Source organism: Dipteris shenzhenensis, chromosome 26 (assembly GCF_047967505.1).
Source record: "Dipteris shenzhenensis isolate YYH24624 ecotype China chromosome 26, Dip_SZ_1.0, whole genome shotgun sequence".
Classification (NCBI taxonomy): Eukaryota; Viridiplantae; Streptophyta; class Polypodiopsida; order Gleicheniales; family Dipteridaceae; genus Dipteris; species Dipteris shenzhenensis.
In genome coordinates this window covers 32,542,405-32,557,324 of record NC_141621.1, presented here as the reverse complement: position 1 = coordinate 32,557,324, position 14,920 = coordinate 32,542,405, and the positions used below count along the sequence as shown (strand labels likewise).

At 41.5% G+C, this 14,920-nt stretch overlaps 1 protein-coding gene across 1 annotated transcript; it reads left to right on the top strand.

Annotated features, from left to right (window-relative positions):
* Positions 1 to 1,300: 1,300 nt before the first annotated feature.
* Positions 1,301 to 3,528, top strand: LOC147884973 (protein ROH1D-like). Its single transcript, XM_087397943.1, has 2 exons — positions 1,301 to 1,336; positions 1,479 to 3,528. The coding sequence occupies exon 2, from the start codon at positions 1,507 to 1,509 to the stop codon at positions 2,695 to 2,697; it is 1,191 nt and encodes a 396-aa protein (XP_087254069.1). The 5' UTR covers positions 1,301 to 1,336; positions 1,479 to 1,506; the 3' UTR covers positions 2,698 to 3,528.
* Positions 3,529 to 14,920: the final 11,392 nt, after the last annotated feature.

Below are 14,920 nucleotides of genomic sequence, written 5' to 3'. Positions count from 1 at the left end.
TGAGCATTTGTGGGTGGAGGAGAGAAAACGGTTTCTGTGTACTCCTTGTCGTTCATCTATGACGACAATCCCACTCTTTTGACAATAATCCTCCATTCTTGACAATAAACATGCAAACGGATTGGTCAGGAGCAAGCTAGCCCTGAACTGCTCGGCTTTCATCTCCATCGAGGCACATCGTTGCTCGAGAAAACGTGCAAGGCTTTCAAAAAATATGGCAATCTCGCTCATGTAACGGTAAATGTAAATGAGCTCTTAGACTTCTAAGGGTTTGTTTTTGTGGATGAAAATGCGCGCGCACAGATGCTCGATGCACCCTCACATTTGTTCACACATGCAACATTGAATGGATGGCGATGGTAGTTGGAGCATTTAGGTGGCCTTTTGAGCATTTTGTAAAATGGTGGATTCAACTAGTAGCTTTCAAGTGGCAAGAAACTTGAAAAAGACCTTTGGACTTCTTGCAAGCGGAGAATCGCCATCAACTCTGCTCCTACTAACCTTTCGCTGGCTGCTCTGCACCCTTTGCACCATCGCGTTCGATTGACGTGCCCAATTCGATACCAATCATCCACATCAACTCCCGAGCCTCAAATAAAAGAAGCTCCATACCTGAATGAAAACACTTCAAATCTACTGAAACAAGCCCTAGCCTCTAGGTTCTAAGATTGTGGACAGACTATGTCCTAATGGGCTTGGATGTGGGTAGGCAATCTTGCCTGTCCATAGTGCCAGGGTGGGCTAAGTCTATAAACACCTTAAGTTATAGCGACATTCATTATTTATGGAGTTATTAGAGCGCGGCCACATGCCACCATCCAAACCCTCCAAACCTCCATTAATCTCCGCTACACCTCCATTTCTAGATCTCACGAACAATAGTGCTCTTGGCCATATGGATCAGCGAGTCTGGGTTGTAGGGTAGTCCAGGGCACATTGGTCTAGACACATAGGTCCCATGAGGGTTTTGGACTTCCAACAGCGGTGGGTTTTGGGCACCTCCAAACCTCCATTTTCCCACAATCTCTGTAGAATTCGACGTACACAGTCTGCTATCTCTATTGCACTGTTGCACCCGTGGGATCCCTCAAAATGCATGTGGCTTGGATTTCCACCGCGAAACCCTCCGAAACCGCCTTGCATGCGGGGGAGCTCTTATAGAATTTTGAATTTAGAAGCTCCACGTAGAATTTGAATTTTACAAAGAAATGACGTGGCCACGGCACGAGGGGGCGCCTTGATGCGAAAGCTCCCGTCGTTGTCGAAGACGTACTGGAGGCAGCTGGCGGCATTGGGCCGACGGCAATATGCGTCATCAATGACGGAAGACTTCAAAGTTCGTCGTTCACCCGTCACGGCCTCCCTTAACTTCCGTCATCTCTCGTCTTCGTGCCTTCATTCATTGTGCAACTTCGCTACAACTTCCGTCCTACATCTTTCTTCTTTTTCATTTTCCTTTGCTTCTTTTCGTTTTGCAGCTCCTAGTTCGAATTCTTCCTCTCAGCCATGCCTGTCGCCCAGCAGCAGCAGCAGCAGCACCATCACCACCACCATACCCCTTCCTCCGTCTTCTCCTCCTTGAATAGCATCCTCCATAGCCTCCACCACCCCCACCCCTGCCCCTCCTCCCAGCCCTTTGCCTCCTTCGACTCCTCCCTTTCCCACCGCCTCTCCTCCCTTCTCCCCCCCGATGGTGTCTCCTTCCTCACCTTGCCTTCCCTCTCCCAGTCCATGGACGTCGCCCTCTCCACCCACTCCGACCTCACCCCCCTCGTCCCCTCCCTCGCCAGCTCCCCCGTCTCCCCCGCCCAGAGCCGGATGATGAACGAGTTTCTCGACCGCAGCGCCAAGCTGCTCGACTCGTGCCACGCCATCAAAGAACAAATCGCAGAAGTCCAGGGGTGGCTGGAGCTTTTGGACGTGGTGCTGCTTTCTCTGGGTGTCAAGCAGGGGAGTGTCCGGAAGGGGCAGTTTCGGAGAGCCCAGAAAGCGCTCGCTGAGCTGCAGTTTCTGATGGAGACAGAGAGGGAAGAGGCCGGAGGTGATTTCGTTCAACTGCATCGGTCGTTTCGGCTCAAAATTCGTGAGGCCGGTAATATGCTGCATGAGCCTCAGCGTTGGAGTTCTTGGCATGGTAACGCTTCAAGCTCGCATTCCACCCTGTCGAATAAACTACACGCTGTAGGCGCCGGTCTTACTCCTCCGAGATTCTCCGGCGGAGACGTCGACGAGGATCTTTGTGCTGCCATATATGCTTTCAATGTGGTCTTGATTTTTTTTCTAAGCGCAATGATGGCTGCCTTTCCAAGCGGGGGCTATAGCTCCATCATGAGTTTCACTCACCCAAGATCTTTCCCCTGGGCTGCTCCCCTGTTACACCTCCAAGACAAGGCACAAGAGGAAATAAGGAGAAGGGGTAAGAAGAGCGGGAATGGAAGTCTTCTGGAGCTCGAAGAGGTATTTTCGATTCTTAAGAAACTTTCTCACATCACAGAATCTGCGCTCCGTTCGGAAGAATTCCCCTTATCTGATAGCCATCAGGAGGAAATCAGGAACCTAGTGAAACAGCTTCGGCAATACTCCGAAGAGCTTGACAGGGATTTAAAGATTTTGCACGTTCAGATAACAGAGCTCCACAAGCGACTTATTACCTCCCGTATGCGACTGCTTGATCGTTTCAGCCACGGTGACGTGTAGTGGTTTTAGCTACGATGAAGGACAAGATTTCAAAAAGCATGCGGGACTCCTCCCATATGCGGACGGCTTGTGACAAAGAGGAAAGCGTTTCCTGGCGAAGAGGAGCTACATGCACCCTCTTCTTTTGCTAGAGTTATAACTACGTTCGGAGATTTTTGGCAACTTCAGTTGTTTGCTGTACAGTTTCTTGAAAGGGGCTACCTTTATCTTCATTGACGCACACAGAAGGGCGGTCTGTCTTAGTCGAATCATCTAGTCTAAAGACGCTGTACAGTGCAAACATTGTGTAAATTTGGTCATTATTTGTTGGACTGCAGTGTCGCGGATGAAGCGTTTATTTAAGGTTGAGAATGCAGGTTTTAATCCTCTATGCCCATTGTCGTCGAGTTCGTGAAAGCTTTCTGTTTAAAAATCGAGGAGCAAAATCTGCAGTTGTTGTGCAGTTATCATTATGTGAAAAGGAAGCGTTTTCGTCGCATAGAAACCGGATGGGATGAGAGCTTCATAGATCAAGGGCAAATAGGGTATGCAAAGTAGCTTTTGAGTTTTGAACCACTCCACACGAAAAGATCCTTATAATGTGAACTCAATAGTTGCTCCTCAATTTTGGAGGGTGCCAATTCGAGCATCTGATCATCAATTGCCATGTGGAGTGGTGATGGGTTCGAGTCCCTCCAATGCTCAGGATACAGATGTGTGCTAATAAAGAGAGCCCAACTCTCATATGCAGTTGCAAGTACTCAGAGCTCCATTTCAACCAAGTCAGGCTTTAATTAAATGTTGGAAACTTGTAGAGTATTTCAACTCTTGCCCATTTTAGTCTCATGTACACTAGAGCTAACAGAAAAGGCTTTCAAAGTATCGATTTTAATTGATCATCCTTTACTATCATCGAGAGCTAAGAGTGGAGTTGTGAGTTACCTTAAGGAATTGTCTAGAAATATGGTACCTATTTGATTTTGTGTCGAACCCTCTCAAAGTTTTCTTATAATTTGGTATAGTCTAAGCCAAGTGGGGGAGTGTTATTGGGTGCAACTCGCAAATAGCAATCTATAACTCTTATTACCACACTACAAAAGATAACATTTTAGCATTAAAAAATATAATGTCACAAAAACAATTGCATCTACAAGTTCAAAATTCACACTCAGAATATTTATTACTAGGAGGGTGAACCCCTCGAAAAAGACGTCCTCCACAAAAAAGTCGGATTAAAGTGGACACATTTGCCCTTGGCTTATAATGCTATGTAGTAGATCAAAACACCCTTTTCCAAAGTCATAAAGAGTCTTGGTGAATGATAGTTTTAGTAACAAGAAATGGAAAGACATTTGCAAAGACCATAATTTGCTTATGGCTATCATGATGTGGGGCTAAACGTAAAGGAAACACCAAAAAAGTTTTTAGTCATAGCATAGATCCAACTAAACCTTCCACTTTTTGAGAATTAGGTCCCTATGGAAAGGAACTTTTAGATTCCCATGGAATTTGGTAGTGCAAGCTTATGCCCACCCATGTGCATGAATCACTTGATCGAGAGCACAAAGAATTTCCTTAAGTCGAATGGCACTTGTCCTTAATTCTTCTTGGTCATAGTGCCTTGTAGAAGGTGGTACTTCTATCATAAACACAATTTGGTTGTATGACCCTTACTCGAGCAATATCCATAAGGCCAAGGACAACCTACCATTATTACCAAGCCATTGGTTAGATGGTTTAACTCAATTTACAAGAACTGCTTGTATTGATCTCCTTGTTTAGTTCCAGCTATGAACAATAGCTCAAATTACCATCATGGTCAATGATCTTTAGTTGTATGTGTGACACTTATATTGGTGATATGCCAAGGAGTCGGCTAGCTTGGAAAGTTTATGGCTAGGAAAGTTTGTGGCTAAGAGAACTAGTTCACGTTTTTGGACAATGAAGTACCAACCTCTGACTTAGAATAGAGCTCATGGTTAGGCCCTAATCTGTTATGAGGGTCTTTGCTAGGGATTAAGATTCTTTAACATGTGTTGATTCTTAGAGTTCACTTGTTGTTTAGTGACCCCTCTTCCTTCTTCGGCCATATGGCATATAATCAAAATTACGAGGGGTCTTATGTTAGTTTTTCAAAGTGTGTATAAGACTGCTTGAGGTATTATTCATAGTTGAAAGTAAAAATTGATTTTTAAATTTGATTTAATTAGTCATTGTAAGGAATGAGAGGGGATGAAAATGAAAGGAATATGTATATAAGAAAACTCTTTTAATAGCAAAAGTGGATGGAAAAGAAAGGGGTATAAATTGTATAAGAAAGCTCTTAAATTATATGGAAGGGGATGAAAAGGAAAGGGGTATAAATTATAAAGGGAAGCTCAAAGGTCCACCAAACTAGAAGTTCCTATATGATTCTCTCTCTCGGCCTTTAAGTTCCATCGCACAAGTAAATCCCTGAAACATGGTTTTGGGGCACTGTAAAAATCTATTGAAGTGTTCCACATGATTGGAAGCCCAAGTTACTATTGCATTTGAAATTATTAATTTTAGAACCTTGCCCACCATATGTCCAAGCCCTCAATCTTTAGAAAAAGAAAAGTATTACACGTGAACCACATATAGCATATAGGCATGAGCCTAAAAAATTAACTAAATTATGCTAACATGGCATCATCTCTTCTCCTCCCTCTAGTTTCTCGTAAAGAGAAGGTTTGATTAAGCGTAAGTTATCAAAGTCTTGGAGAGTTGCATCCTCAAACTTCCCTATTACCATTACTATTGCATGATGCATCTGAAACTGTTAAATTTAAAACCTTGCCCACCATATACCTAAGCCCTCAATCTTAAGAAAAAAAAAAGTATTTTAAAAGACTACATATCATATAGGCATGACTCAAAAAGTAACTAAATTATGCCAATCATGGCATCATCTCTTCCCTTAAACCCAATTTCTTGTAGAGAGAAGTTTTTGACGAAGCATAAGTTATCAGACCATATTCCCATGTCTCCATTGTGGATGGTGCTCAAATTTCCCATGGAGGTTTAATTTTTTTAAAAAAGTCATGGTGTGCACAATATGATGTGAGTCTTCTACAAAGATAGAAGGCTAGAAAGACTTGTAGCATCCAAAAATATGGTGCAAACAAATGAACATAGTGCTATGCCCATCCTCGAACAAGTGAACATGTGCAACTAGAAGTAGAACAAGCTTGTTAGCCTACACTATCATACATGGTGTCAAGCCTTGTTTCTTTTGGCTCACGTAGTGCGAAAAGGGTTGATATGCAGCCTATCTTCCATTTGTTAGTATTGCTTGTTACGGGCAGAGCTCTAGCTACTACAAAGTTTCTATTGTAGAGGCCCTTTGAAAACGGATCAATTGGAGTTATACTCCGCCACTTGGGGGAGTGCTCATGTGTGCCCCTTGTTGTGTTTTGTTTTGAGAGACGGCTTTGTTGTGACTAGCTCTACACCCTAAAAAATCCTTTTGTAAATTCTCTTTTGCTTTTCTACTAAAGTAAATCTAATGTTAATTACACCCTAAAAAATCCTTTTGTAAATTCTCTTTTGCTTTTCTACTAAAGTAAATCTAATGTTAATTATCCATGAGCTGTTAAGTCGAGTTCTGAATTCTAGTGGCCGTGCATTGTGGATATCCCGACGAGATCGGATAGAAATCGTCCCGCACGACGATAAGGAAAACCTTCGCGCGTGCCCCGTGGTGAGAATGTCGCGACTCCGGACTCTCGCTTCGTAGAGCCAGAAAGGGTGACGAATGAAGTTGCTGATCAATCATCAAACACTGTGCTAGAGATGAGCCGAAATCGATTCGGAAGTAGAGAATGCACGAAACTGGATCTGCCTTCCACCTGCGTTGTGTTAAACGTGGGTTCTCTTGCAAACGAATTGTAACTCCCACGTAAATGACGTGACGGATTCATTTCTTTGACTCCACTCAAAGGTTGCTCGGCTGTCCGCTTTGTTGTCTCGTGACTCGTGACTTGTGAGTGCTTGTACTACGCTGCCTAGGCAGGCACGGGGGCCTGGCGCCCCCAAATTCCAATGCCCCGTTTCCCCACGCTTTGTGGGGATTGGGAGAAGCGTCTCCGACTGGACTCTAGTCTTTAACTTTTAAGAGTCGAGTACGCGATTCCCGAGTCGCGACCGAGTCCCCAATATATATTTCCTCGTCAGCCTATTCTATTACGATTTGCTTTACAATCCAAACTGAGATGGACGAGTCACGACAACGCAACCAGCTCATTCACTGGCGTCTCGGCTGCCTAGGCTCAGAGGCTGTAATGGCGAAAAGAACTTTTAAATCTCGATTCCCTACCATTCTTGAGCAATTTGTAGGCAAGTTGCCCAATGCCCATGGTTGTCTAGTGTAGATTATAGATACACCTTCCAAGGTGGCAATTTACAGCTGCATTTCAAACAAGGGCCATGTCCGGACTCCGGAAAAACTCAAAAGCTGTGGCCGTCGCTGTCGCAAATCCAAAATACGATCGAACAACTGGCTTCTTTAAGTCAGCGCCAATGGAGACGAATCCTTAAATTGAGAATAGTCATAGTTGAACTTTAAGATCGCATTCCCGTGTGAGGCTTCGTGGCATGTCCGATTTGGCCGTGGCGTGAATCGTGATTGAGCATTGGGGACTCGGGACTCGGAGCACGCACCTCTTGCTCAGTCCCTACAAGGCATGGGATGAGAGACTAGAGTGCACCCGACTGCAGCTGTATATTGAAAGAATTTGGAGGAAACCTGCAAGCTTATTGGTTGGAAACCTTGTGTCACGGAGCTAGCCCCGTAATGCGCGTTGGGAGACTCAAATTTTATGTCTCCAGCGGGGCGATCGAATGCCAAGGATCAGCTCCATGAATGTTGGTACAGACCATGGGAACTCCCTGGGTGTGGATGAAAAATGCTAATTCTTGGCATTTTCACTCAAGGGGGAGCATACTCTAATCTATGACTACTTTGCAAAGATAGATTAGGGCTCACACTAGCTAAGTCATCTTGTCTTGTTCTAATCGCTCCAAGACTAGCTTGAGTATGGACAAAACTAGATTGCTTGGCCAGCTGGGCTCTTGATGAATACTTCTCTCTTTTGCTATCTTGTTGAGGTTCACATGAGTCACGTTGTCAGAAATGATGCAGAAGATTGATGTTCAATTGCATGCAACCTTTTCTAGAGATTTCGTTATCATCCAGTCCTGCTTGCACTTGATGTTGTTCATGTCGACAGTAAAACGTAGTTTTTCTTTTTTTCAGAGGAAGACAAATTCCTATTCTTTGCACTGTAAGCAAATCTATTGTCATTCCACTTCGAGCGAACGACGGGGAGATGTATTTCAGAAATGTATAAATAATAAATCAAAACCAAATTGAGACAGAAGCATGCAACTGTGACAGGAATAATCCAAACGCAAAGCTGTACAACAAAAGTTATAGCACCATTTGCAACTTCATTGGATGCCTTTTTTCGAAGGCACAAATGTTTATTTTTTGGGTCAAATGATGTTCCTGCGCTTTAGGAAATAGTACTTCCGCGCTCTAGCCGGATGGCCCTCGAGCGTGTTGTAACCTAATGGACCTACTGTGTTGTGGCTCCTTATGTATTACTGCTCTAAAGTTCGTGCTTTGTCTACAGTGTCTGTTGTTTCCAAAACTTTGATTTCAAAATTTTCTTTGAAGGGCTTGTAATGCTGCAAGTCCTCTTTCATTTTCGCCGGTGGTTTTTTATTGTGCTGTTTGATCCTCCGCGGCAGGTCCGTCGTGCTCCCTATGTATTTTCTGTTGTTGGGCTTGCACGTGATGCAGTAGACGAAGAGGCTCGCGCGATTCCCTTGCGCGGGCGCTTCAGTGGAGGCTCCTCCTTCATCTCGAGGCTCGCGTCTTTCAATGTCGTACCTGCGTAAACATTGACAATTACGTTAGTCATCGATGTTTTCGGTCTTTTTTTTTTCTTTTGACGTCCATAATAGAATGCATTTATTTACTTGCCTTGGTTTTTCTCTGTTGGCGTGAAAGGATCGTTTCCAATACCGAAGCGCTCCTCATATAAGTCCCTGTCGAAAATATACATAAGCTTCTCCATTGTCATCACCGGGTGCGTTGCGTCGTGCGTCCCTCCAAATTGTTATATGAATTGTTCGAGTATAGCCGTTCCTTGATCGCGCGTCGTGTCCCTCAGCAACTCCAAGGATACATTGTACCTGTAATGCAACAGCTTGCACGCATACGCTGTGATCCCTTTCGTCTTCGTGTCTAGTAGCTTCTGCCCCTCCAAACTTTCCATCATCCTATCGGTCTCATCGAACTCAATGTCAAGCTCGACAAGGATCTCTTTGAGGAGTGCTGCAAGGGAGAAATGCAATTTGTTGTTCTTGCAACTCGTTAATTCTTTTTCTCAATTGTCGCGGTTTTTTTTAATTTTCGGAAGCATTATGTACCATTTGCGAATCTCAAGCCTCCCGGCTGTCTTTTAGCTGGCAAACGCCTATTGCAGTTGTCAATGAAGTCGCGTAGTTCTGCATACATGTTGAAGCTGTTGATGTAAGCTCCCGGACGTTCTCCTGCATTGTTTGCTAGCCGGAATTGCTTTGTGGTTAGGAAGAACCTCCTCTTTGCTGGTGGAGGTTTTGTTGCCTTCGCGTTGCTTTTGTATAACTCAAATAGCTGCTTGCAGGCACGACTTATTACCGTCTTTTCAAATGAGTTGTCTTTTTAAATCTTCAAGAAAAAAAGATTCTTTCATGCTGGTGGAATTTACCTTGTCTGCGTCCATGTCTTATGCTACAATGTCCCGAGCTTTCTGATTCTCTGCACCTGTTCTCGACAACATACAAGATATTAAAACCATTTTCCTTGCACGCATGTTTGACGTAACATATTCATGACTTGTCTCTGCCTCTCTAGTAGTGAATACCTTTATGGACGTGGTTGTGTTGTCGACTGTGAGAACTCTCGTGGAATTGGTCTGAATATGTCTGGATGTGGGCAATGTAGTATGCACAGCCTCGTTCTCTCAGTCACTCTGGACAACATCACGTATGCTAGGCCAGGGGCAAACACTCCTCGGAATATGAGCAGCGCTTTGTTGGATATGGTTGCGCCTTGGGATTTGTGTCCCATGATAGCGTATGCTAGGGTTAGTGGAAATGTGGACTTGTGGAACCATTTTCCATTTATTGCCTTTCGCTGATGCTTCGAACGTCGTAATGTGAGCACGGCCGCCGTTGTGTCCACGACGACAGTGATACCGTTGATGTCTCCCCTGCTAGTTGCATTGATGCTCTTGATTTTGCACATTGCTCCATTTGCGGCACCTATTGCGAGGTCGATGTTTTCCGTTATCATTGCCTTCGCCCCCACGCAAATTTTTCCTATCTCGTTGAAGCTTTTGTCCTCCAACCATTCTTTGAGAGCTGGTTCACTCGCGGCGTTACTGTGTATTTGAACATGCATAATCATCTCGGGAGTGTTGAATTTCTCCACAAGCTCATCGTTGAAGGTAGCGACATCGACTCTGTGCGTGCAAATGATGGTTGTTTCGGCATCGATGAAGTGGCATGCACCTTCCTTGTCGACAATGCACTGCCCCAAACAGTCGGAAATCTCGTCAGTTGTGGGCGTCCTGAGTCTTATGGTATGCAAGAATGCCAGGAACGGCATGTCTCGTGCATGTCGCACCGAGAATTGCATGTGGTACATTTTCGCTTGAGCCCAGTGTGCGGAGGACGTGATGTGGCACAGCTCGCAGAGATCCTCGCGTTGTTTGCAGAGACTGGCGGTAATTGCGCCAGGTCACCAAAAATTATGAGCATTTTGTGTTTGAATGGCAGCACCTAATCATTTAAGCAGTGGTAAACAAGGATGTTCTTATCAATTATAGTAATATAGTATTATAATATGTTGGAAAAAAATTCATATATTATTTTTTAAAGTTTCAAATCATTGGTGAATTTGAACTTTTATTATAATTTTTCATTCAAAATTTGCCAAAATATTCTAGTAGCATTTTCAAAAAATTAATTGCTCCCAAATATGTTGAAAATTAATAATATCAAAAGCTAACTCTCTTTTATATTTCACAATCTAAAAAGACATGAAATAGCCAACATTTGAAACTAATAATACCAAAGGCTACCTCTTTTTTCTATTTCACAATCTTTGTAGCTAGCATTTATAAAGTATTCAAAGCATAAAATTCTTCAAGATTAATGAATATCCTTCAAATACATTGTAAACAAAAGTCTCTAATTCGAGTTCAAATACTTCAACAAGATAATTATAGCCTTTCTTTTTACAACTTGACTTCCACAATGCTTACCTCTCCTTTCTATCTCACAATCTAAAAAGACATGAAATAGTTAGCATTTATAAAATATACGAAGGCATAAAATTCTTCAAGGTTAATGAATATCCTTCAAATAAATTGTAAACAAAGTTCTCTAAGTCGAGTTCAAATAGTCTAACAAGTTAATTATAGCCTTTCTTTTTACAACTTGACTTCCACAACACTTACCTCTCTTTTCTATTTCACAATCTAAACAGACATGAAATAGCTAGCATTTATATAGTATAGAAACCATAAATATCCTTCGAATACATTCAGGGATCTGTTTTTATTGAAGCTATGCTTATATATTAATATCAAATCTTGGCAAAAGTTTTCAAGATAATTTTTTAAGTTTCACAATATTAGTAGAATATAGTAATTTTATATATATATTCTTTGGAATTTTGAAGGAAAAAATGTAAATCCTAGCGAAACTTTAAATTTTTTTGCATAAAAGTTTCAAATTATGGCATATGTTTCAAACATTTATTTTTATTAAGGTATACAAACTTTCATTGCCAATATAAAAGTTTAGCTTCTTAACAAAACTAACTTGAAAAAATCATCCATGAATACATTGTAAAGAAAGTTCTCAAAGTCGAGTTCAAATAGTCTAAAAAGTGAATTATAGCCTTTCCTTTTACAACTTGAATTCCACAGTGCTAATGCTCTATCATATGGAAAGCTATGCTAATGCTCTATTATATGGAAAGCTACTAACATCATAAGAACAAGAGTACAATCTCAAGCTAAGATCTAAGTTCTTAGTTAGCTTACTGCAAAGTGTATTCTTCAAGGAACCTATAGTATTGAGACACCTTTCATCCTTAAATGAGCCAAGAATATATGAGGAATAATTCCACACAATCCCAATATCGAATGTATATTGTAAGTTTATGATACAAAATATCTACCTTTTCAACCTCTTATGTCTCCATATGCATTAAAGAGACCAAAGTTTTGTATTCATCCCACACTGGTTGAACCATAAGAAATTTATCTAGTATCCATGTTCTTCAAAATCAGTCCCTTGGCCAAGCATTGGGTGGTGCCTAAGAGAAGGGATAGAGATCTATCTTCAGTATTTCCATGTGGCACATTTTAACCTCATGTGAATGGTTATGGGAAAGTCTATCTCTCTAGCACTTAGTTTTCAACTTTATTTCAATGCAATTGTATATGAGGGGGTTGTGACTATGTGAATGTATAGAGTAGACTTTGAATCAAATTTAAATTGGCATCAAATTAGGGGTTGTGACTATGTGAATGTATAGAGTGGACTTTAAATCAAACAAGCATGCTTCTTATGTAGGAGTGAAAAACATCGTTACCTCTCTCTTTGAAAGAGTCCAAAAACCTGACCTTAGAAGTGGTCCCATCTAGTCCCATTGCCTTGTGGGTGTAGGGGCCAAGAACCAATCTCTTGGCCAAGCATTGGGTGGGGCTTAAGAAAAGGGATAGAGATCTATCTTCATTACTGCCATGTGGCACATTGTAACCTCATTTGAATGGTTATGGGAAAGTCTATCTCTCTAGCACTTTGTTTTTAACTTTATTTCAATGCAATGCATATGGGGGGGGTTATGACTATGTGAATGTATAGAGTGTACTTTATATAAAACTCAACTTTTGTTGTCTTTGTGCCAACATGGATTTAGGTAGCACACAATGTGCATGTAGAATAGTGGAAAAGCTCCACTTGTACTTGCATAAGGTGAATAATCCGTCTTAGGAATCCATCTTGCATGTTCTACATGCAAGTTCTACATATGATTCCTACATGTAGTTTCTACATGCAACTCCTACATGCATGTTCTACATGCAACTCCTACATATATGCTCTACATGAACGTCCTACATGCAACTCCTACATGCATGTTCTACATGCAACTCCTACATGCGATTCCTACATGCATGTTCTACATGTGAGTTCTATATGCATCTTCTACATGCAACTTCTAGATGCAAGTTCTACATGTAGAGAGAGAATGTCTTACAATTCCTACATGTAGAGAGAGAAGCTCTCCAACTTGTATAAGTACCCCATAATGGAATGAAGCCCACTCTTCGGGGCATTGTGTTGAGTTCTACTTTGGTATTCCAAGCAATTGTCTCCAAGGGTCCATGATTCCTTGCACTCCATGTCCAAAATTATGTCCTGACCTTGCAACTCCTCCTCCCCTCTCCTCCAATCTTGCAACCCCTCCTCTCCTTCTCCTCGGGCCCAACTCCTCCCTCCTCCTCCTCCCTCCTCCTCCCATCTTCTCCCTCCTCCTCCCTTCTACTCCTCCGAGGATTACCAACAGGCGAGCTACAAAAAGCGAGTGAGCCAAAAAAAGCAAGCAATAAAAAACAATGAAAGATGTATAAATCCCCCATTTCAGTAGCAAAAAATAATAACTTATTTAAAATTCCATATGTTTCCTCGATGCTAGAAGGTTAAATATGCATATAACTTTCTAAGCCACTAACACTAATTTCACATCATCCATGAGATAGTTTGTATGTTCAATTTCCAATTCATTGTTTGTATTAAAGACAAACCCTATAATAATTGCAATCAAGTTCTCTCTTTCCACTAGAGTAATTGAGATCATCAATGCAACCTTCCACACAGGTGGGGTGTTTCCAAGGACTTTTTGCATGGATTAGTCTAGATTCCATGCATATGTAAATGCTTAGCTTTTTTAACTCTTTCACTCTTGGAATGAAACCCATGTTTCTTTGTTACTGGAAAAATATCCTTCCCCAATGATTTATTCTTACCTCCCACTAATCTAACCAATGCAACAAATTAACCACAAATTCATATTTTGGTGCATTAGATTTTACTAGATGCTGCACAAAGACATGATAATCATCTAAAGTAGGCCTTGCCATTTGATTTGATATGTAACATGACCCTATTTAGACTTGTAAATCAAAAGATACAAGGATGTGGCCAAAATAGGACATTTTCACATCCCTGTATTTTTGCAAGATGTCAACATATGATTTTTTTGGCCCAAAAGATGAGTTTTCAACATCCCTACATCTTTTTATTGTTAAATATAAATGGCATAATGTTACATATCAAATCAAATGACAAGGCATGATTGAGATCAATATCATGCCTTTTTGCACCATCTAAAAAATTGTGCGCATCATAATATGAATTTTGTGAAATTCTGTCCAATTTTTTGCACCAAGTTTAAAGCAAGGCTTCCCATAATGGGGAGTGAGAAGACACTGTCTATTTTGGCAAAAAAAAACCAAAATTTAAAATCCTCTACCTTTTAATTGCACTTCTGGGGATCACTCTTCATAAACCCATAAAGCATGTGCAAGCAAGCGTGTATTAAAAATTACCCCTATTCTTGCAATTTACATTTTGTCATGTAAATGGTTGAACCCATGTATGTGTTTACATTTTGAAATATCTACATATATAAATTACATTAAGTTGCTATTTTATAAATCCCCTCATGCACACAAACAACATGTAAGTCCCCCCACTAAAAAATACCCCTCAATGCACAAAAGTGGTATGTTGCATGTTTATGAGTAAGCCCCCAAGATAATTGCCAAACCCAAATGGGGTCATGTTACAATAGTCCTTAACTTTAGACTACTCAATTTCAAGAAATGTGACACATAACAACTCTTTTGAATACTTTATACTTCAAGCAATTATTTTATAAAAAACTTAGATTCTTTCTTTGCCTACTTGATTTTCCAATCACTTCAACTAATTGTCACTCGCTTTTTTGGGCTTGCTCGCTTTTTCTCTCTTGCTTGCTCTATTGACTACCTCCCTTGAACTCCATGATCTACAAAGGAGATGAGTTCTCCGCCATGTACTCCACCCTAAACCTTGGATCCTCCTTCTCAACCCTGAACCTCTTCTAAACCCTGGAACC